Here is a 24,160-nt window from a genome sequence, read left to right as displayed (position 1 = left end):
TCTGTGATTACACTGACAACAACCTTGAATCCATATTATTTATGTTGTATCCCTATATGTTCTGTGACTTAGCATCTTAAAAAACAAAGATAGATAAAATAAGAACCAAACTCATTTAAATAATGGAGTTGATACTGACTAAATTCTAGAGGGCAGTCCCCAACATGGTCTCGGTTCTATGACTGAAACCAGTAAAAGAATATAAAAATAAAGAGTAATAGACAGTTAACATAAACTATAAATGAATGGGGAAAGTTTTAGCTGACCTAAGTGTAGTCATTTCAGTGAGTGTAAAATAATTTACAGGTATTTAAGATTCTTTGTGCAGGAGAGGGGAGATGAGGCATTCATTTTACTGACTGAAGCAAAAATTGGTGGTGATGGTGGTGGTAGTAGTAGTAGGTGACACATAATCTATATAAAGTTGTAGAACATCTGGATGTTGAATCAATTGGAATCAATATAATATTTATATATGTCTCCCAGTTTTGAACTTAGAGAGGGAATTAAATTAAATTAAAATATACCAGTAAAGAATTTCTATGAAAGATTGTCCTTTTATGAAAAGACTGTACTTTCACTGGAATTGTAAAGCATTATATATATATATATATATATATATATTTATAAAGGCATAACAAGGAATTTTTATTGCTTTCATTGAATGTTATTTGTGGCTATGAAATAGTTATTGAAGCCACATAGAATTTTCTTTACTGAAAAACTTCTTTTTAGTAAACTTGGAATAAAAATGTAATTTATTTAGAGAATTGTTTTGCTTATTTTAAAAGTTACTTGGTGTGGTGGTTCACTTATTTTTGGAACCTAAATATTTTCTCTACGTAATTATTTATGGGTTGTATTTATATTTATCAGCCAATAGTTTAGTGAATGGAAAATAAGGATCAGTAAAAATTTCATAGTAGCATGCTTTGACAAATATATCTTTATATTTCTATAATAATGAAATTATTGTATACAGTGCTCAGGTGCACCACAACTTGTCAGAAAGTGCATATAAAGTACATGCAGTAATGTAGAAATGTCTGGAAAGTGAACATGCTTGTGTGTGTATGGAGGGTTGTCTTGGAATCCTTACTCTGTAATCTGTTCTCTTAGTATACACCTGGATATCTGATGCAACCAGACTGAATGAAGTTGTAACCATTCATCTTAATTTTTAAATTTGAGATTTGACTTCCTGTTTTCTCAAACTGAATAATTTTTATTGTTCTAGAGATTTTAAAATCTTGTCATCAGTGATAGAATCAATCTTATAGTCTAAATATACGTATTAAAACGTATTAAAATCGAGGAACACAGTGAATAAATTTTATTTTTTCGTTCAATTATAGTTTATTATAAAAGTATAAACTCTCCTTACAAAATATGTATTTTTTAATATGAAAGTTAACTTATGTGAACAATACAAGGAAAATAATGGAACCAAAAAATCCAGATTAAAGGGAAATAATCACGTATAGCATAGAGAGCGTCATTAGAAAAGCCACGTCTGCATAACTGTCACATAGTGGAGGTTTGGAGGAAATATTACAACAGTACAGATGGGCACTGAGAGTAACCCTAGTCACTTAAACGTGTTCTCCAGCTGTAACTACTCCCGCAATTTTAAAAGGCACAGAAAAAATTCAACAAGTATTTATTTTAGTCACTGTAGATCTATACCGCTTAATATGATTTATACAGTGGTGATTTTATGTTTAGTGATCAGTTTTGGACAGTGTCACGAAGACCACTTCGAACATGGTCATGCACATCATGACCACGGTCATGCACATCACGGCCACGGTCATGTACATCACGGCCACGGTCATGCACATCACGGACACGGACATGCACATCATGGCCATGCACACGAAGACCCTTCAGGCTCTGAAACTGCAAACTTTAGGTATAGTCGGGAAGCTAACGAAGTTCCTCATTCAGAGCCCGCTCACCACGATCACTCTCACGACGGTCACGCTCACCACGATCACTCTCACGACGGTCACGCTCACTCTCATCATGGTCACTCTCATCACAGCGGTTCTGAAGACAGCAAACATACCCACCAACCTAAAGTTATGGGACCAGTACTCTGGCTCCAGGCTATTGGGGCTACTCTTATCATCAGTGCGGCTCCAGTGGTTATCCTGTTTTTCATTCCTTTAGAAAATACCGAGGATAATTTACCTTTTCTTAAAATACTTCTTAGTTTTGCATCTGGAGGTCTTTTAGGTGATGCATTTTTACATCTAATTCCACATTCTGGTTCCCAGAATTCTGATGATTCAGATGGTGGTCATGATCATCATCATGGTCACTCACACGGTGGTGGAGGCCACAGTCATGATTTGTCCATCGGTCTGTGGGTTCTGACTGGGATTATAGTCTTCCTCACTGTTGAGAAAGTAGTTCGTCATCTGAAAGGATCACATAGCCATTCTCATAGCCATTCTCACAGCCAAGAAAAAAAGAAAGAGAAGACATCTGATGATGAAGGAGATGACAAAAAAGAAAAGGAAGAGAATTGTAAGTGTATATTTGTTATTTTTTTTCTTATGTAGTATTTTTCGGTCAAATAATTAAGATCAAATTTCAACATAAGTTAGGGTATCTCTCTTTAATGTCCGCTAGATATTATTGGAAAGTACAGAATTAATGTAATTTTTATAGTTATTTCTTTTAAACTTTCAACAAGGCATGTCTGTATCTGAAAAAGGACCCAGTTTACATATGTAAATAGTATAAAAATGGGGAAAAATTTGATTTTCCGCTATTGCTTATTTTGAAGTTATTTTAGGAAGTAAAATTACGAAAATAATAAAAATAGAAATTATTTGTAACACAAAAATTAAGATACTTTTCGTTTTATAACGACTGACGTGTGAATCTAGTGACGAACTGTTGTTTTTTTACTATTCCTGAGAAATTTCTCACAATTTTTTTATTTATTGTCGCTAATCCCTATAAACCTCAATTTATGAGTAGTATCAGTTACAGCAAAATATATATTTTTTAACTAACTAGATTCTAAGGTTTGTTTAATCATAGAAAGATTTTAGCACATGTTTTGACGTAAAATGAAATTATCGTTTACTTTGTGTATAAATCTGATTTTTTTCGAGGGAATAACTATTTTCGTGTGTAACATTTGCTGAGTCTTACGATAAAAAGGAAAAGATATACTTCTAATTGTTTATTTTTATTCTTTCCCTCATAATACTTATACCAGAAGTTCGGCTCTCTATTAGTAATTGTGCAATATTTGATCCTAAAATATGTTAAATTAACTACTGAAGACTATAAAGAGAAAACAATATAAAATAAAAATAACATTTCTTCCTCACCAACTTGTTACTAAACCTATTTGATAGGCATGAAAGAATTTTGAAATGATTGAGTAGTGAGTAAAGTTATGTTGATTACTAGGCAGGTAGCTTCCTGTCTCTTGCAAATGCGTGAACAGTTAATAGATACTAATTTTGCTAGTTAGATTAATTAACCCCTTGGATCCTTTGATATTACCTACAAGGCTCTTATTTACAAAGGTTAATAAAAACATTTGACTCAAACAAACGAATAAAATAATTTTTTAGTATTTCAAATGGTCGGATAAAATTATATTTTGTATAACTATACTAAAATTGCTTTATTTGATCTCGTTTAAACATTTCTTGTCAACACAACGTCTACTTACAGGTACTATTGATAAAATGAATAATTTCCTTCTTAATCTTATATTTTCTAGTGAAAAACATTGTTACTATTCCGTACTGTACGGCAATTCATTGCTGTTTATTATTTAGTAGTTTCTGTATTCATTTCAAGTTAACCAGTGTCAATATAAACATACGATAGCCTATATTACTTTTTTATTTGTATTGTTAGTTCAATTACAAAAAAAGGAAAAAAAAAAGACACCTGTTGATATAGCTATAATTGATCGGAGAAACAGAGCCTCGACGGAGTTTCGTCTCAAAGCACCCCACACTCCATGGGAAAGGAAAAGGTTACGGAAGTGGGTGGGCAAATATGTAAAAAAAAAAAATTGACATATTTGAAAAGAACAAATTGTTTTCAGAATTGTTATTTCCGTTGTATCAAACAAGAATACTAAAAAAAAATGGGACTAAACTTCTTTTCTGAGTTATGGGGAGTCTAATTTTGAAACGCAGCGATTAAAATTCACTTAAATTACACTATTATCTTAAGGACTCAGGACAATGTAATCCTAGATATATAAAGAGCCGGATGGTCACGGCTAGGATGTTTTTGATAACAGATCTGCGAGATTACGGCTAAACAGATACATGATCTCATGAAAGCTAAACATTTCTCTTGGAATCCAACAGAGAAAAGAATATTGATTGTTAAACACCAAAACTTATCCAGATTTTTTATTAGAAACCTCAATTACAACTGGGTCAAAGTTGAGGAGAAAGTTTTATTGAATAAAAAGTATCTGCTACCTATGTTCCAAACTCTCTCAACTTCAACATCAACAACTATGCTGACCAAATTTTACTCCCAACGATGATGTTACAGTACACAATGGTGGTACAATACAAGGCTACCAATGATTCCAAACAGTTAGAAGAAAATGAGCAGAAGTTAGTCATTTTACACCGGTTACTAACTTTGCCCCATATCCTATGGAATTACAGGATAAAGAGGAAATTTTATTAAAATTTCTTTTCTAAATGCATTTAATGAATGGAACAGTCCATTTTTGTTTATGACCATTTTTTAAGCATGCTTTTCTTGTTCTTTCTTACCTTACAAATTACTTGGCAATCTCACTAATGACAGTGGCATGAAAAAAGCACTCAGTGCACTGCAAAGTAGTTGATGTTAGGAAGGGTATCCAACTGTAGAACCCATGACAAAGCTGACATGGAGCATGATGCAGCCCTGTGGACCATGCAACCCTGCGATTCCTCAGATTCTGCATCTGACCCATGTCAGCATGGAAAATGGACATAATATGACGATGATGGTGACTGTGTATCCTGGTTTGTGTGTTAGGCATCTGACCATAAAAGCACTGCCTCAGAAAACCTGTCCAACCAATGTTGCATGGGAAAATGAACACAAATTGATAATGATGGTGTCTATGTTTGTTTCTTAAGCAACAGAATTATTTTTCACATTTTACAAGCATAGAAATTGTAGTAGCCAATATAGAGTAATGCACTTAAATTTTATAGCAGAACTAGTTAAATATATACTTGGTATTTATGGTAGTTAGGATAAAAATAGAAATCCAATTCAGTATACAATTCATGAGAAATGATATGCAGTTTCAAGAAGTACCTAGTTGTAAGGCTACCAATGTCATACTGCTAAAGAGGTCATCTACAGAGGTTGGTAGCATTGAAGCTATTAATTACAGAAAAGAATTAGAACTTTTTGAAGCAGATTGATAATTAAGTGATCTTTTCAGTACACTAAATCCTTTTATACAACACACTATGATTTGCAATAATATTTCATTTTAAACTTTTTATGTAGAATGATATAATTCTGTATAGTAAACAGCTCTAATTACATTGCTACGTTTTAGATGTTGAAGATTATGAATATGCAAAATAAAATTTTTCAATCTCACCTCCTTTCCCCCAACACCCCCACCCCAATTAAAATTTTTGATTTTATTTACTTTAAGGAGATTGTAGTGAATTGATGAACTTAATCAAATTGAAATTAGATATAGACAAAAACATTAAAGTGAAAAGAATTTGCGTTTTACTTGTATTTGCCTTAAATAATCATAAATAATAATTTAATGTAAATTAAATATACACCATTTTATGAGAAACAAACAGTAATGTTTAATAATTAATGTTATATAGAAGGGGCTCAAATTTCACCCACTTCCCCAATTTTAAATTTTGAACTTTTTCATCCATTTATTTATTTGTCTGTCTATTTATTTATCCCTATCTGTTTATTCATAAAATATATTTGTCATCTAAATGTGGTGGTCCTATAGAAAATGGTATTACTGTTGTTTTTAGCCCCAGGAAGATATTCGTATGCTTATTGAATTTAAGATTTTGAAAATGTGGTTTCTTGCATATTCGGAATCTCCGTCATCTAAAATATAGGAAAAAACAAATTTTCAAAAAAGTTCAAAATTTTAAATTTTGCATATTCGTAATCTCTGACATCAAAAAACATAGGAATCCGAAAAAAATTTATTTTTTAAATGCATTTTTCAAGGAGAGGTGCAAAACTGCATTAGCCCCCCCCCCACCATCATTTTATGTGGCAGGTAATTAAATAGTAATTTTGTTGTTTATTAGTCATTACTTCTATATAGAGTGAATGTAACTCGTTTAGGTGATATAGACAAACAATAATAATTGAATTATTATTTGTTACCTCTGTATAAAGTGAATAAAAACTGGTTTATTGTTTACTTCAGCATCATCTAAAGAAACAGACTCACAAGTCCAAAACGAAATTGCTGTATCTGGTTACTTGAATCTTGCCGCAGATTTTGCTCATAATTTCACTGATGGGTTGGCCATTGGTGCTTCTTTCCTTGTTGGCCGTAATGTTGGAATTGTAACAACCATCACTATCTTCCTGCATGAAATTCCTCATGAAATTGGAGATTTTGCTATTCTTGTGAAATCTGGTTGCACCAAGAAAAGAGTAAGTTAATTTTCAAAATAATTTTCCAGTAATTTTTGTTCTCTTAAATTAGCTTCAGTTTAAAAAAATATACAAAATGTACAAAATTATATAAATATTTGATGGTGTAGTAAATTTCTTATTCATAAAAGGAAAAATAAAATTTTAAATAAATAAAATTGCAACAAAATCTATATATTATCAATGATTAAATTTTTGTTTCAGAGTGAATTCTACAAGTACAAAACCTGTAAACATAAATGCTTTAATAGTTTCATATCAGATCAGACACTATAGTTTCTGTTTTGCAGTTGTTAATAGTGTTAAATGAAGTGTAAGAATTAGTGTGCTGTGTTTAATTTGCTGTCTAATCTCTTCATTAATGATCAAAACTACTGAAAATGGCAACAGTAAGGCAAAAACTAAAGGGAATAGTGTTATTGTCAGATAGCTTGATCCCATTGATAATCATTGCACAGAGTTTTGCAACTATCTTGTGTTTGTCTAGATTAAATGGAAAAAATAGTGATTTTTGGATGCTGATATAGTGTTCTGGTAATTAGCTAATGTATTTAGTTAATTGTAGAAGGCCAGACATGTAGTTACAGAGACAATATGGGTTGGAACAGATTGTGTTCATGTCTTAACTCATTTTCCAATTTTAATTATGCTAAGAGTGCATTGCATAAAAACAGATGTAAAGTCCTGTTCCTGTGAATAATCCGCTGAAGAAATATAATGGTGGCGAATGAAACTAAGTGAAGTAGTTTGATAATACATTCAACTATTACGTATTTGTTAAGCTTTTGATAATCCACAGTATTGGATTCAGAGGAAAATGTTTGGAATATTAGTAATCTCTCTCTCTCTCTGTTCTCCAGAGTGGGTGGGGGCAGGGACTTTCAACTGCTTAATACCTTGAAAAGTGGCATACACTGTTAGACTTTTTAGTGATTGTGGGGAATAATAAGGAAAGAAACAATTTGTAAATTGCCTTTAATATTTGGGGCAGGTTCCTAATTTATATTGTTGATATGATAAATTGGAGCATTTTGTTACTCTTACCCTTCCTGTCAAGGCAGTCAGTTGGCAGAGGTATTTGAGTGTCAGATTATTTTATGATATTTGTTCTGGCTCACTACACTCTGAATTTAAACAAAACTTACTGAAGTCAACTTAGCCTTTCATATTTTTCAAGATTGAGAAATAAATTACCAGTCATGTTCTAGTCAAGCCTGGAGAGGGATAGGCTCTGCCATGTCTAAAAATGTCCCAAAGATGCTGTAGTTCATGATGATGCCTCTGTGAATTGAAAGCCCAAGGCAAAGCATTGTTTCTTCAAGCAGCAAAATAGTTTGTGGAGGTTTCAAATCCTGCTTGTGTGTAGTATGCTTCCAAAATGTACTTTGATCTATTTCATTTAAGTTTTTAATGGTTTGTGTGAAGAAGGAATTCCAGTCATAGACTTCCTGTAATTGTTCAGACTTTCAGATTCATCTAACCCCCATGAAAAAGGATAAAGAAAGGAATATAATTTTTATGGTTAAATCTCTTAGTAATAATCTATTTTATATTTATTTCCGAAATATACAAATGTTTAGTCTGTTAATTAATATATGCCTTTTCTTTTATTTGTACTCCACAGGCAATGCTGCTTCAACTATCAACAGCACTTGGTGCCATGATGGGAACAATATGCAGTTTAGTAGCAGGAAGCACAGGAATTACAGCTACAGCTTGGGTGCTCCCTTTCACTGCTGGAGGATTTATTTATATTGCCACTGTCTCTGTTATTCCAGAACTTCTTATAGAATCCAGTTTCCGCCAGTCTATTAAAGAAATAGTTGCTCTAATATTGGGGGTTTATATGATGGTCCTTATTGCAAGTTATGAATAAATTTGCTAACTATGACACTTTTGGCCAATTTGACACATCAGTTTATCAGAAATGTAACATTTTTAACTATTGTTATTAGCATTGTTGTGTTGCTGAAGATTGGGTTGGTCTTTGAATTTGGTTGTGCCATACTGCTGGCATATAAACTCTTATCATTCTCCTCATGCTTTCCCAATTGCATATGAAGCTTGTAGGGTAAAAAGGCATTACAACTGAGAGATGTTAGTCATCTCAAAAATCAACACATTTTAACTGGTGTGTGAATTTCTTTGGAAGTTGATAAGTTGGGGAAAGAGAAAGAATATCAAATAAAAAAAAGAAAAATATTTAATAAATATTTATTGCATTCAATGCTTTTTGTATAAAAAAAAATGATAGAAAAATATCCTCTTCCACAGTTTTATTTCTATTTAAGGTGCTTAAATCCACAGTAAAAATTCGGTAATGCTGAATCTGAAAAGAAATAACATAGACTAAAATGGTAATTAGATAATTTGTAATAAGTTTAATTTCATAAACTGCTAATAAGGTGGCAAGCTGGCAGAATCGTTAGCATCTCTGACAAAATGTTTAGTGGCATTTCTTCCAGCTTTACATTCTGAGTTCACATGCTCAGTGGTTGATTTTGTCTTTCTTTCTCATCATCGTCATCATCATCATTTGATGCCCGCTTTCCATGCTAGCATGGGTTGGACGATTTGACTGAGCACTGGCGAACCAGATGGCTGCACCAGGCTCCAATCTTGAAATGGCAGAGTTTCTACAGCTGGATGCCCTTCCTAACGTCAACCACTCCAAGAGTGTAGTGGGTGCTTTTACGTGCCACCGGCATGAGGGCTAGTCAGGAGGTACTGGCAACGGCCACGCTCAAGTGTTTTTTATGTGCCACCTGCACAGGAGCCAGTCCAGCAGCACTAGCCATGACCTCACTCGAATGTTTTTTTTTGGGGGGGGGTTAATAAAATAAGTATCAGTTGAGTGGGGGGGGATGTAATCAACTGTCCCGTCTTCCCCAAATTGCTGACTGTGCCAAAATTAGAAAGGATTATTAACTGTTCCTGAAGATAGTGGATTGGCAGAATCAATTACAGTGTTAAACAAAATACTTGGCAGTATTTCTGTTGGTTCTTTACATGTTGAGTTCAAATCTTGCCATGGTCAACATTGTCTTTAATCCTGAAGTTGATAAAACGAATGCTAGCCTTTTGCCTGAATTAAAAGTTACTATTACCTGTTCCAGGAAGCTAATTAACAGATAGCTAAAACTATATACAGTTCATGTGAAAAAGACATATTGTCTATCATAGGAAAATGAGAAATCTATGCTAATTCAGGATGCTGTCATCACCATTCTCATTATTCTCACCACCATCATCTTTTAACTTCCATGCTAGCAAGAGTTAGACAGTTTAACAGGATCTGATGATTCGGTTGTGCCACACTACCAGCATATAAACTCTTATCATTCTCTTCATGCTTTCCCAATTGCATATGAAGCTTGGAGGGTAAAAAGGCATTACAACTGAGAGATGTTAGCCATCTCAAAAATCAACACATTTTGACTGGTGTGTGAATTTCTTTGAGTCAGACAGTTTAACAGTATCTGCTTTGGCATAATTTCTTCTTAATACCAACCACTTTACAATATATTGGATGCTTTTTTTGTGGCACCAGCATTAGTGAGGTTGCTATGCACTTGCGACTGAGGAGAGCAAACTAACTTGAAACCAAATTGGTCTTGCAATCCTGTTGTCTGCTGGAGGATAAGGGTTCACTCGCCTGCTGGCAATATATATGCACTAAGTGCAGGCTGCACCTATAAGATCTGCCTAGGGTTAAACTAGTAGTAAGACTGAACAGCCATATTGATGTGGCAATTTTATATATATAAAGTTAATCCAAAGATGAAAACACAAAGAGAAAATACAACAACGCGAGGACGTGGAATGAGTATAGTGTTATTGGATGCTCAGGAAAGGAAAGAAAGGAGGATTATATACTTATAAGTGGATGTGTTAGCTATTGTCTCACAACAATCGTGATTGTTGTGAGTGTCACCATCATGCAAGTAGTGTCCATTGTTTCCAATCTGCTGTGAAGATATATCTGGTTCAACGGATATATTACCTTAAAACCAGTGAGGGTTGGTGATAGGAAGGGCATGTAGCCATGAGAAATTTGTCTCAATAAGTCTTGTCTTCATGCTAGCATGGCAAAAGCAGATGTAAAAATAATGATTCATGTGTGTGTGTGTGTATATATATATATATATATCTGATGTGCAGATGTGTCTGTGGCTGAGGTATTTGCTTTCTAAACATGATTTTCTGTTCAATCCCACTGTGTAGCACTTTGGGTAAATGTCTTCTACTATAGCCCTTGGCCAACCAAATCCTTGTGATGGATTTAGACAGTGGCTGAAAGAAGCCCTTCATGTTCATGCGTGTGTGTGTGTTTGTGTCTCCTTGTCTTGACATCATGTGATAATTGTAAATGAGTGTTACCATCATACCAGCAGTGTTATTCATTTCCAGTATTCTATGAGAGTATGTTCCAGGCCAACCAAATCCTTGTGAGTGGAAGTTGGTAGGTGGGAAGAAGTCCATTGTGCATGTGTGTGTGTGTATATATATTATATACATCTCTACAACAAGACCTCTGTTTCTGCCTCTCTGTCACACTCTAACCTTTCATTATCCGACACCTCCAATGCCTCCTCCTCTCTCAAAGATTCCTTGTCTTGCAAAGTTACTCTGTGACCTTTCCAGTGCAGATTCCACTTAAAAAGCAGTCAGTCTACACTGAAGTGGTTGGCATTTCGAAGGGCATTAGCCATAAAAACCATGCCAAAACAGACACAGAAACATGGTGCAGGCTCCTATCTGGCCAGCATGGATGGAGGACGTTAAACGATGATGATGGTGATGATACTTAAAAACACCAGCACCAGACTGACCTGCCTGGCAAAGCTGCACCAATACAGGTGCCACTTTTTATGAACAAAATAGGATTCAATGGGCACAAAGAAAATGCAAGCTGCACAAGTCCAGAGCAAACTCTCTGCCTTCAGTCCCCAGTACCTGACCTAACGCAGAGTCTTCTGGGCATATATTGAATTGATTGGCCATAACTAGACACATCATGACCTGCCTTTTTATGCCTTTGATGTCCTTCATTATCATTGACAATGATGGATGAAATAATATATGTGTGTGTGTGTATAAAATTTGTATGCATCTGTCTTGACATCATGTAGTGCTTCTGAACTAGTGTCGTTATACAAGCAGTGTCATTTGTTCTGATCTTTGAAAATGAAGGAAAATACCTTGCTTGGAAAGTGGTGAGAAGTAAGGCATCCATCTGTACAATATCTCGCCTCAATGGATTTCATCTGAATCATGCAAGGAGGGAAATAGGACATTAAACTGACAGTAATGATGTATCTTGGCCTACATTATCTGTGCCTTGTTTTGAAGATAGTGGAGTGTGATTTCAAGAATATTTGACTGCTATTCCTTGCAGAAATGGACTGGTGGATAGGTAGCATGTTGAGCAAATGCTGGTGGATAGGCAGAATGTCAAGCTAAATGCCTAGTGACATTTCTTTTGGTTCTTTATGTTCTGAGCCCAAATCCCATTGAAGTTAACATTGCTTCTCATCCTTTCAGGTTCTGGGGTTGAATAATATTCTCCCAACTAAATTTGTTGGTCTTGTTCCAAAATTTGAAACCATTCTCAGCAGATCTAGCTACTCTATAGAGTCTGCCCTGGTTACATTATGGGAAATATAACAGTATTTTCAGGTTCTTGTGAAGCTACTCACCTGTTTTAGTTCTTTATTCCCAGATGAGCCTTGATTGAGTAGATCTAAGGTCAAAAGTATTCAATCTGGGATTAGTTTTCTTTTTGTTTTCTTGGCACAGTCTATCCATGGAGAAATATAACTTTGCTCAGAAACAGGTGAGAGTTGGCAACAGGAAGGGTATCCAGTTATAGAAAATCTGCTTGACCCTTACAAGCATGGAAAAGTTGACATTGAAACAACAACGATGATGACTAAATAAGACGTTTAATTCTAATCCTAATCCATAGCAAATTGTTGGTTAACCTCTTATTCTATGGCTTAGTCTGGAAGAAGGACAGTAACCACAAGACTGGTCAGATAAATATGGTTTATGTTCAACTTGGAACATGTACAAGTTAATGTATAGATAAAAATGTGGCAAGTATGAGAAGTACAGAGGGTTGACATTCAAGAAGTAGCAATGAGTGAAGTGGTTGATTATCAGGTACAATGACACTAGTTTTGCCTGTTGCATAGAGAAGGTTGCCAATGGATCCAGATATACGGTAGCCATACAAATTGCCACAGAAGAGGGGGAATGAAATTGTTGAAAGAGCAAAAGATTGATAGTTGACAGGGCCAGTGGGGCTGCCTTTGGAATGGACTGTAGCATGTTTTCAATGATGGAAGACATCCTTGCAGAGGGAGAGAGAGTGATACAAAAATTTGGCATTGATGGACGCTAGTCTTGTGGTGCATTGTTTGAAGATAATGAAAGGGACATGCTCTATGTCAATTGGCTTGAAGTGATTGAAATTATTTTTTAAAGACAGGATTTAACTGTTAATAGTTCATAAAATTCATAGAAATCCTCTTGGCAAAGCAACAAAATTATCTACTGCAATTTTGGAAGAAGAAGGTAATTTTGGCTTTTCTGATGGTTGACTTTGAGGTACTCTTACTCTCTTTTACTCTTTTACTTGTTTCAGTCATTTGACTGCGGCCATGCTGGTGCACCGCCTTTAATCAAACAAATCGACCCCAGGCCTTATTTTTTAGAAGCCTAGTACTTATTCTATTGGTCTCTTTTGCCAAACCGCTAAGTTACAGGGACATAAACACACCACCATCGGTTGTCAAGCGATGTTGGGGGGACAAACACAGACACACAAACATATACACACACATATATATATACGACGGGCTTCTTTCAGTTTCCGTCTATGAAATCCACTCAGAAGGCTTTGGTTGGCCCGAGGCTATAGTAGAAGACACTTGCCCAAAGTGCTATGCAGTGGGAATGAACCCAGAACCATGTGGTTGGTAAGCAAGCTACTTACCACACAGCCACTCCTGCGCCTTTGTTGATTGTTGCAATATAGCTCTAATTGAGCAGACCTATGATCATAAATGTTCTAGTCATAATAATCCCATTTTATTTTCACTGTTCTTTCTTTTTCAGAGAGTTAGAGTATGCTTTAACAAAAATCTGTGAGTTAGGATAGATTTTTTTAACAAAGATCTGTTTGTTATGATAGTTCAAATATCCTCGTAGAGGCTCCCTCGCTGACTCATGTCTCAGTTTGTATTGGTGGTGGGTGACTTTCTCTTGGTTTACTAAGCAGTGTTCTTTTCCTGTACTGCCACAGACAAATCACTTCAGGGTTCAGTTTGGTTTTTATGAAGAACATGCATAGGAGGGTTTCAGTCTACTTCACTGCTTCAGATATGTTGGCTGCAAAGAACATTTATTGCCAGGTGTAGTTGGCATAAGATTGAGAGAGCTTCTACCAGTTAGTTGGCTTTTAGGTTTAGGATGTTTTGTGTGAGAGAAAGATGTAATAAATGTTAGATGAAAAGATGTGTAGAAAAATGCAACAGCTGAGTAAAGACTGGGTTTGAATTCTGTCAGCTGTGGACAGTTAAGAATAGTGAGTAAGGAGTTTAGAATCAGAATCAAAAGACCCGATATTTATGTCTGAGAAATGTCTTCTATACAATATGTAAGCTAGTGGAATTACTACTTGTAGCTGGAGAAGTTCTGAAAGACTGTAGATGCATTTAGTAAAATGAAGAAAGACTTTAAGGCAGTGTAACTGGAAATTTTTTGTTGCTGATACCTAGATAAGAGAGGTAAATGGTAGGGAGAGTTGATTTTAATTAAATGGGATACACTACTTTTCAGTATGAAGTTGTAACCTGAGCAGTAGAGATGGGTTAGAAATAGAAGATAAGAGATATACTCTCAGAGAGGAATAAGATGCATTAGTAGTGGGTAGTGAGTTTAGATTGAAGTTTACGCATGTTGCAACAGATAGAGGAGGCTTTTTCCAAGAGACTTAGTGTTTTCTTATTTGACCTCACATATCATTTTCAGTTTTTAATGTAAGAAGGGAAACCACAAATTGTGACTAGTAGAGCTGCGATATACAGAAAGTTTTGAATTCTTGTAAAAACTTCATCTATGAAACGATTAAAAAAAAAAGTCATTAATTTTACTACAAATGTGGCTGTAGAAATACCAATTGAAAAATTCATTTATATGTACTATGTTTAGGTTAATTCAATCTTGCAGAGCCCAACAATCTTATAGAAAGATATGATTAAACGATCATACAGGGCTTATTGTTAACTCCAGCCTATCTCTGACTGAGAAAAACCCACGATTAAATATATTCAAATCGTGATCATCCTGTCTTTTTGCGAGTATGTAGAATTATTTTATATAACATGTCCTTTTCTAAGACGGTGGGTATGATTTGAAGGATATTTGTGCTAGCGGTTCTTTGTTGTAACCATTTACTACGAGATACAGTAATGCCTCGATGTACGAGTTAATTTGTTCCCGGAGACCGCTTGTAAAGCGAAAACTCGTAAAACAGAGCAATAATTTCCCATAATAGCAATATTCAAAATCGTAATTCGTTCCCAGAAATATATTTTACCAATAAAATTTATTATACTCATAAATAAATGGCAATAAAACAACAGTAGAATGTAAAGAATATTTTATGCAAGGTAAAAAGAATGTGAAGATCATTTATGATAAAAAATATAATTGTTTTCTGAATCAGTTTCTCTCGCACACCATCACTTGTAGAGCGATCGCCGATTCACAAGCCCGTGTAGACGGACTTGTAGATTTCTATTTTAAAAACAAGCCTAGAATTATTTGTTTAGAAGCTTTTTTTTTCGCTCTCAATGTTGTGGAAGTATAAATTTTTGCACTTCGATCAAAATTTGGATCTTGTGCTTGAAAAATTTCAGTTCACCACACAAAAGTGAGCTAAAAAATAAATTCGTAAACCCGGGTCCTCGTAAAGTACGTTGTTACTGTACAGAAAACTAGTGTGAATTTTCTTATTGATGGACACAATGCAGTAACTGTAACACGATACGAACCTTTGGACTGCATACCCATCGTTTCAATTCTTAATTGTGAGAGAAAAGACATTATGTATTAAATTCCATATTTGAAAAGGTAAAAAGAAAAAGAAGTGGAACTGGAGATAATTCACTGACCTATATAGTTGAAATGGAATCTTTTTGTACAAGAATCATATACAGCAAGAAAACAGAACATAAAATACAGGTCGTCGTCGACTTACGACCGATCGACTTTACGACGATTGGCGCGCCAGCCACCGGCAGCAATAATAAATAATTCAATGGATTTAATTTTTTAGAAATTAACCCGTCTATGGATGATATCAGCTAACAAACGCTTCCCCTAGGTTTGGTTATCGATCGCCACTGTGTTGGATGACTATCCTGTCGCAGAGATATTGAGGCAACCCCGTATTTGTTAATAAGCTTGAAACACCGAAATTTTTGACTAATGGCAGTATAGTAGTATAATACAAAATGCTGTGTGTGACTTTTACCTGAGAATGTACTTTAAGAATGTAAAAAATATAAAACAATGCTATGTAGGTCTATAGACCGACTTACGACCAGTCAGTGGAAACCAATTGTGGTTTAAGTCGACGACGACCTGTCTTGGTTTCTAACATTAGAACTCCCGCATATTTTGAGAAAGAGTACAATCGACTAACTGGAATCCTGTAGTTGATTGGTGCTTTATTTAATCGGCCTCAAAAAGATGAAAGGCAAAGTTTACGTCGGTAGGGTTTAAACTCAGAAACGTAAAGGGCCACAATTAAATCATATAGACGATTTATCTGATGCCTTAGTAAATCTTTCTCTATTGTAATCATTTTTTGGAATAAGTATTTCAAAGATATTCTTAGTTTGTATGTTAGTTCAAACAACAAATACTGCTCTTCAGACGGCGGACATACCGGACTCCCAATTTATTGCTTTCACAGTGTTTACCGTTTTACAAAATTAAATTAGAAAATTGGACAAAACAGAGAACACAATTGACAAAATTAAAAAGAAAAAAAAAGAAAAACAGGTCACCTCCTTGGTTTGAAAAGTTGGGGGTGTTGGGAAACCTCTTTAATGGCTGTTGAGGCACGCCGGCACGCTTGCAGCGTTTCCGCCGATGATGGCGAGGCTGATGCACTGGAACAGCCAAGCGCCCTCACGAGTCTCACCAGCTACCTCTGCAAGACGAGTTGCCCGTGAAGACAGAAATCTCGTGGTTAGTGGTACGACCCCACCAAACGTCTCGAACGCCACAAGATGGAAAATGTAGTTGGCCGACAGATCGCGGTATTTCAGGATTTTGTTCCGTTCGGCTGCAGAAGCTGTGGGTCTTACCCTGACCGTAGCATCCAGGATGTGAGAAGAAGCAAAGGAGTCGCTAACTGTGACATCCCAGACAAAGCATCTGCCTCGCGACCAAGGGCATAGGGTGAGGCGTCAGGTCTCTTCCCATCACATCTGGACAATCCAGATACTTCCAAGATGAAGGGGATGTTTGCCCGAGCCAAGCTCCTCTTGAGTATCAGGTTCAACTCCGTATGACACGCGAAGCGACCAGCATTCAGGCGGCAAGAAAGGCCATGGAGGCCTGTGGAGTCGAGGAGCCTGTCACAACGACAGATCAAACCTGTACATATGTCAGCTCCACCTCTGAGGGCAATGGAGACACGAAGTTCGTCTAAGCTGAGTAGGCCACCAACATTAGCCACAGGGATAGATCAATCTAGTCACCTGAGTATTTGGAGCTAGCAGATAGTAAGCGACACCTTGAAAACTGGTCCGGCTGGATGAAGAGGGAGTCGAAGGTGGCCTTCAAAGTTATGTTGTTCCAAGCTCTCTGACTCCGATAGTCCTCCACCTTCTTAGGAGCAGACAAGCCCAATTTCCTCCAGTGTTGGAGAGCTTCATCCAACTCCCTGTTGAAATTGGTCTATGTTGGAGAGGAGAGGATGTTGCTCGCCAGGGTGGACTAGGCGTGAGTTGAGGAAAGGAAGCAGGCGAGAGAGAGGGACGAAGACCAAGACCTCCAAATCGTTTGGGTAATGCAGCCTGATCGCGGGACGTTGGAAAGAGTCTGACATTGAACAAGCATTCGAGTCTCTCAAAGATTAGGTTGTCGAAGCGTTGGGGGCACGATGGGAATCGGTAAGATGAGCTGACTCTGAGCAAATATAGAAGCTTAGGGATCAAGGAGTAATTCCTAAGTATGAAAAAAACCTTGATGGGGTTCGATAGCTTCAATATTTTTCAGCAATTGCTCAAGGGCAGCCACCTTCGACTGGAAGATGGACTGAAAGGCAAGGTTAGTGACTGAGGCTCTTAAGGAGCACCAAGCCGATGGGAGAGGGATTGCAGTGGAAGGGAAAGACTCTGCAAAAAGGTCAATAGTTGGTTGATGTTGAGAAACCGTGTGGTTGAAGATCTAGAGCTCACATTGGGAGCTGTTTACTTGAAGACCTCGGCTACTGAGCTCCCCCAACTATCATGTTTGCAATGGCGAGAACCCTGTCCAGAGGCCTCCCCAAACAAACATCGTCAAGATACCAAACGTTGAGGTCTAGCTCGACCCCCATCTTGGCGATGTCATCAATACACAGTGCGAACAGAGCGAGCCCGAGTAGGACTGTTGGACTCCTGAGGCGGAGGTGATGATTTGAAGAGATAGGAGGGCTCCCAATAAGCCTACCATACAAGGCGGTAGAGTTGTAGGGCCTTCTATCTTACTGAGCTGAGGACAGCATCGCGGCTGATGAAGTTGAAGGCATTCTTATGGTCAAGTTTGAGGATGACCTTGGGTGACAAGACGGGCAAGTTGGCATAGGCTCTGGTAGCGTGGGCAGCAGCTTCACATCAAATGTGATAAGTTATGAAACAATATCTTATTTCATTGAACGTACCAGCCTCTGACAATGGTGGAAATCGAGAAGCCAATTTACCACAGTAGTTAAGAAAACACTGCTCCAAACCAAAAGAATTATAGACGTTTAAATAACAAGGAATAGTTTTGGACGTTTTCAGTTACGGTTATAGAGAAAATGTCAGTCATGTTTTATGTTGATTGTCACGTATTTCTTGATGTAGCTGTTTTATTATTCTACAACACGATTGTGTTACCGACATCTACTTGGATGGTCAGACGGCACTATTGATAATATTATTCTATTGCATTTTTGCTTTTATTGGATATTTTTTTATGTGTCGCATGTCAGTAAAATACTACTTCTTACGTTGATGTAATTAAATCGTGCATAGAGGAGGGATTGGATAAATTAAGATGACAGGAGAACGAAATAAATTACTGTTATCTATAGCAGTAGTTTAATGGAAATATAATTCTGAAAGAAGAAATGAAGCACTTCCTCCATCTTTCTACTAAATGTTCAACTTCTGAAAGTGATAGCTTTTCAATGAGGTTTGTTTGAAGGGTAAATGTAGTACAAGTTGTCAGATGGTTGTAGGAGCGGAAACGATTTAACTGATCAATGACAACAAAATTACTGGCAGACTTCTTAAATACAGCAATATCAAATATCATTGAGTTCTAAATACCAAGTTACATGTACAATACTGCAAAAATACAATGCAGAGAACACTGTCAAGATAGATAAATACAACATCAATAACATCGTAGCTTCAAATACTGTGCAAGGGTACGCACTACTCTGAAAGAAGAACTGAAGAGAAATAACCATTGTTTTAACTGAGTTCACTTTGCCTACATTTGCTGAATAGGACAGTGTGAGAATGGCAACATCTACAGACTATCACACTGTACCCATGCAATAAACCGTTGTGAGTTAGTGTACTATGCGAACTTCAGATAGGGAATCAAAGACGTTGCTAGAGTTTGTGCCATCCGGAGCGGTCCTTCAGTTTTCCCCACTCCTTCCCGAAAATATATAACGTAATATATCGGACCGCCTCTCGGCTTCTTCAAATATCTTGTAGGATGGCCATATGAATTCCATTTAAGTCATTTAAAAAGCTAACTATATATTGTGTCTGAACGATGTGGTAGAGGTGGAGCTACACAGCCCCAGCATAACATTCAGACAAGTGGTTTTCACGGGTTGTACTGGTTATGCTGTAACTCCACATGATATCACCAGTAGAGCATAAGAATCCCTAAAAAAAAACCCAAAAAAACCCGATGAATGTATTATACTAACTGTTAATAGAATGCATTTATAATGGGTCTCGGAGGTTTGTCACTGTTATTTATGACATATTTCATCTCAGTTACGTTTGTATGAATAAACGACACTCTGAAGCATGTTTACTTCATGGCACCACCATAATCGTTCGTGCATTTCTACTGCTTTTAGTTTGTTTTTTTCCTGTTTTTCAGCTACTATTTTCGGAAAAAACTTTTTTGTCCCCCTACCCCTACCCCTCCAATTTCTTCCTTTTTTTCGTAATTCTAACCCTAAAACCCCAACCCTAACCCTAACTCTAAAACCCTAATCCTAACCCCCTAACTCTAAACCTTAAAGCTAAAACTAGTACAAACGCACGAACGATGTCATAAATAACAGTGACAAACGAAATATACACCGCCGATAGTTGTTGACAAAGAACGGCAGTAATTTTATTCAGTTGAATACACGTCATCGATTGGTTGAAATTACCGAAATACGACAACTTTAACACGAAATAACTTCGTAAATATAAACTTTTCTCAAAAATGCTAAGAGTAAAAGATATTTTATATGACATATTCTGCCAGTGTCCGAATTTTGAAAGTATTTAGTTACTTTAATCAATTTCTTGATCTGCCGTTCAAAGGGAAAAGATCCACAAAGGGATAAGAGCGGTGGATGGGCAAAATCGTAAGAGCGTTGAACAAAATACTTTTGGTATCTAGTTACGATCCTTTACATTCTGATAGTCAAATACTGAAGTTGATATTCCGTATTTGATAGCATAAAAGACGAACGGGCATATTGGCGCACACTAATTTCAGCAGTGTGTATTCAGAAAGCTTATGGGAGACCCAACCTCACATATGGGACCCAGAGTGATTCTTTTTGAGACACTTTTCTTTTAAAGAAAACGTAACTTATAAAATGTAACGTATAAGATACAGCAATCCTTACACCAATTTTGAGGTGTTGTATGGAATAAATATTACCTAGGGCGGCAAGCAGGCAGAATCGTTGGCACACCAGGCAAAATGCTTAGCAGTATTTCGTCCGTCTTTACGTTCTGAGTTCAAATTCTGCCGAGGTTGACTTCATTTTTCATCCTTTCGCGCGTTGATAAAATAAGTACCAGTTGAGCACTGGGGTCGATGCAATTGACTTACTCCTCCCCCGAAGTTGCTGGCCTCGTGCCAAAATTTAAAACCAATAACTAAGCCTTTAATAATTTTCTAACCAAACTTACTTAATGTGAAACAAATCACCTCTACTAAATCACCTTTCACATGAGCTAACAAGGGAGCCTCTACGTGGACGATTGACCTGCTAGAAATAGCAACTATATCTCCTTCAAATCACAACTATTGTTTTAATAAACGAAGGATGTATTCAATAGTTCTTGAAACACTATGCCTGAAAAACGAAACCAAAACATACAATATATAAAAAAGCAAAAATGGTCATAACTCGAACCACTTTGATCATAAGTTTACTTGACCAGAATTCATTTCACAACTTTACTATCTTTACTATCTTTATCAATAATTTATCAATCACTATTTATCTGATACACTTCAATGAATATGTCTCAGCTATTTACTCTTTATTCGTACATCTCTACTATTAATATTAGAGATTAATTTTAAAGTTCCATTAAGTAAGGAACCACATAAATACATCTCGTTGGCTCATAATACTGTTTGCGCAAAAGTATCTATTGCTGCTATATCAGCAGTAGATACTTTTGATCCACGTTTGTCACCAAAGAGGGTCTTCACTGCTTGAGGAAGACTTTCCTTGCTACGGGGTATTGCTTCTATTACAAGCTTAGGTGGAATGAAAAAGAAAAGGTGGCGGATATGATACTCTAAGAACTTCCAGCGTCCTAAACTTTACAATTTCATTATTTTTTTTTTAACAGTAACTGATATTTAAACCAAACATCAAGAGCAATTTGACTTTTTAAAATTCCATGTGTGTACCTAATAAGAATTGTGCTGACATCAACCGCTCATCTCAGGAAGTTTCTCTCCAGCTAATATATACGTGCCTTAGGTCTCTAGTTGAAACCCGGTCGGAAGATGAAATAAAAAATAAGAAAATAATAACAATAATTGTGGCCCAAGGCCAGCAATTTAGGTGCTAGTGCTCAACTCATATCTATTTTATCTATTGCGAAAGAATAAAAGGCTATATCGACCTCGGCCAAATTTGAACTCAGAACATAAAGAGTCGGAAGAAATGTTGCTAGTGCGCTAAAATGAAATGAATGGTAGGGTGAACTTGTATACATATAAAAGTAATGCTGGACAGTCGAAACAGAACATCAGTGAGTTGAAGCAAAATGTCCTATTCACATTTTTACGTACAGCCAACTTTTTTGGAATCGTACTACTATAGCGCCGATAAATTAAAAGACCAAGCACGTTTTATAGAAAAGCAGCGTGTACAAGAACGTTATATTTGTCCTTCTCCAACTAATTACCCAGTAAAAGTGAGTTTTCTCCGTTGAAGTTTAATTGCTTATTGAATTGAAGAAAAAAAAAAGGGGGGGGGATTAGTGAAATAGCTTAACTCTTAACACAATTCTATAGCATCCTGCTCAATTCATCTTTTGCATCCTGTCTTGGTTATATCTTTAATACTTGCGCTTTTCTTGTCTAATATATATAATCTCATAAAACTGCACTTAACATCTCCTGCCCCCACTTTTTTCTCAAAAAAAAAAAAGGCATGTTTCCTGCAAAAATCACCGTGTTTTTTTTTCTAGGCTTAGAAATTCATTCAGAAACATAACTTAATATACATTTGGTTAATCAACATCTTGAACCAATATTACCTTCTACTAGAAGCAAATTCACTAATGCAGCTAATTTATATTATTGGGAGAAGCAGGAACGTCACAAATAGGAGTTTTCATTAAAAAAAATGTTTGTGTATGCCTAATCGTATTATATACTTTGCCACTTTTAGGTGGATGCGAGATCAAACGTAGAATTCGATGCAGCGGAAGCAATTGAAATTATTATCGATGTGAGTATGAAATGGATTACCAATATCTCTTTATAAGGGACGAAATCTAAATTAATTTCAAATTCCTCAAATATGATTTATGAATAAAAAGCGATACATACATACATACACATATACACACAAAACATCATGAAAAGAAATGTCTTGAATATGTATTCTGTATGCTCTATAAAATCCTAGGAAGCGAACTCCGGATTTACCTGTCGAGTGAAATACCAAATAATTGTTTATCTTAAACAATATTATGTGTTCCTTATCATTCGATGTGACTAGCCGGAACTTGGATTATATCAAAATACTGTTTTGTTATTCTTGTGTAAAATATATTCCTTTTCACTGAATCATTGCAAATTTACGTATTTGTTTCGCTTTGTCAGAATACCAAGTCTATGTTTGTTATATTATCAGTGCCGTTGATGTTACATATGAATGTAAGGCGGCGAATTGGCAGAGTCGTTAGCACGCCGGGTGAAATGTTTAATGACTTCGTCCGTCTTTACGTTCTGAGTTCGAATTCCGCCGAGATCGTCTTTGCTTTTCATCCTTGCAGAGTCAATAAAATTAGTACCAGTCGAGCACTGGAGTCGATGTAATCGACAGTCCCCCTCCCACCAAATTTCAGGCCTTTTTCCTATAGTGGAAAGGATATTACATATTAATATATTTCAACTGTTATATTCCTTTGACCGTTAATTTACAAAAATGTATTGTAACAACAAAAATTAGTGAAGAAAATAAACCTGCACATTCGTCCAAAAATTAAGTTAACTCCAAACGTAGTAATTGCGAAAATGAGGGCACCAGATAAGGAGAGACGTCAACAATGACGGAATATCCTTTGTCAGCGGTATGCCGCTTCTGAACAGCTCTGGTTGAAAAACGTAATTTACGATTAAATCACGGATTTTAGGATTTTTCGTTGAAGACAGACGCAATGAAGGTTATTAGTTAACTCTTACTTCATATCGCAGCATATCTAAACAAAAGAATTTCGACATTAGTGTCCCGGGACTCTTTTAAAACAGAATTACGGCCTGCTTTTTATACTTTTTCTCACATTGGATTAGAAATCCAACAGAAGTGTAGTTTAAGTTAAATTAAGTACCTATTTTGTATGTATTGATCCAGCGGGATCGTAAGGTATTTGTCGTTCTCGTCTTTGACATTACATAAATGATTCGGATAAAGCAAGTCAACCCCTTCAGTCAGCCAGTAGATCAATACATCAACCATCCAGTCACTTTTGATTATTCTTGTAGTTTACTACATATAAAA

At 36.1% G+C, this 24,160-nt stretch overlaps 1 protein-coding gene across 2 annotated transcripts; it reads left to right on the top strand.

Moving 5' to 3' along the window:
• Window positions 1–1,492: 1,492 nt before the first annotated feature.
• On the top strand, window positions 1,493–8,873 carry LOC115232393 (protein catecholamines up). Of its 2 annotated transcripts, XM_036512370.1 has the most exons (4): window positions 1,493–1,997; window positions 2,031–2,532; window positions 6,431–6,663; window positions 8,288–8,873. In XM_036512370.1, the coding sequence occupies exons 1-4, from the start codon at window positions 1,566–1,568 to the stop codon at window positions 8,537–8,539; spliced, it is 1,419 nt and encodes a 472-aa protein (XP_036368263.1). In that variant the 5' UTR covers window positions 1,493–1,565; the 3' UTR covers window positions 8,540–8,873. The 2 variants fall into 2 exon arrangements, with proteins under 2 accessions (XP_036368263.1, XP_029658110.1); XM_029802250.2 differs by having other exon boundaries at window positions 1,493–2,532.
• The last annotated feature ends 15,287 nt before the right edge of the window (window positions 8,874–24,160 follow it).

This window comes from Octopus sinensis, linkage group LG2 (genome assembly GCF_006345805.1).
Source record: "Octopus sinensis linkage group LG2, ASM634580v1, whole genome shotgun sequence".
NCBI classification, from domain to species: domain Eukaryota; kingdom Metazoa; phylum Mollusca; class Cephalopoda; order Octopoda; family Octopodidae; genus Octopus; species Octopus sinensis.
The sequence above is the reverse complement of the archived record's forward strand: the minus strand, read 5'-3'. Positions and strand labels throughout refer to the sequence as shown.

Bases quoted from the DNA above. Each gene is read 5' to 3' on its own strand.
- LOC115232393 (XM_029802250.2), top strand. From the start codon at position 1,566: ATGGGCACTGAGAGTAACCCTAGTCACTTAAACGTGTTCTCCAGCTGT. The intron at 2,533-6,430 runs GTAAGTGTATAT...TGTTTACTTCAG, and splicing joins AAAAGAAAAGGAAGAGAATT to CATCATCTAAAGAAACAGAC. The intron at 6,664-8,287 runs GTAAGTTAATTT...TGTACTCCACAG, and splicing joins CTGGTTGCACCAAGAAAAGA to GCAATGCTGCTTCAACTATC.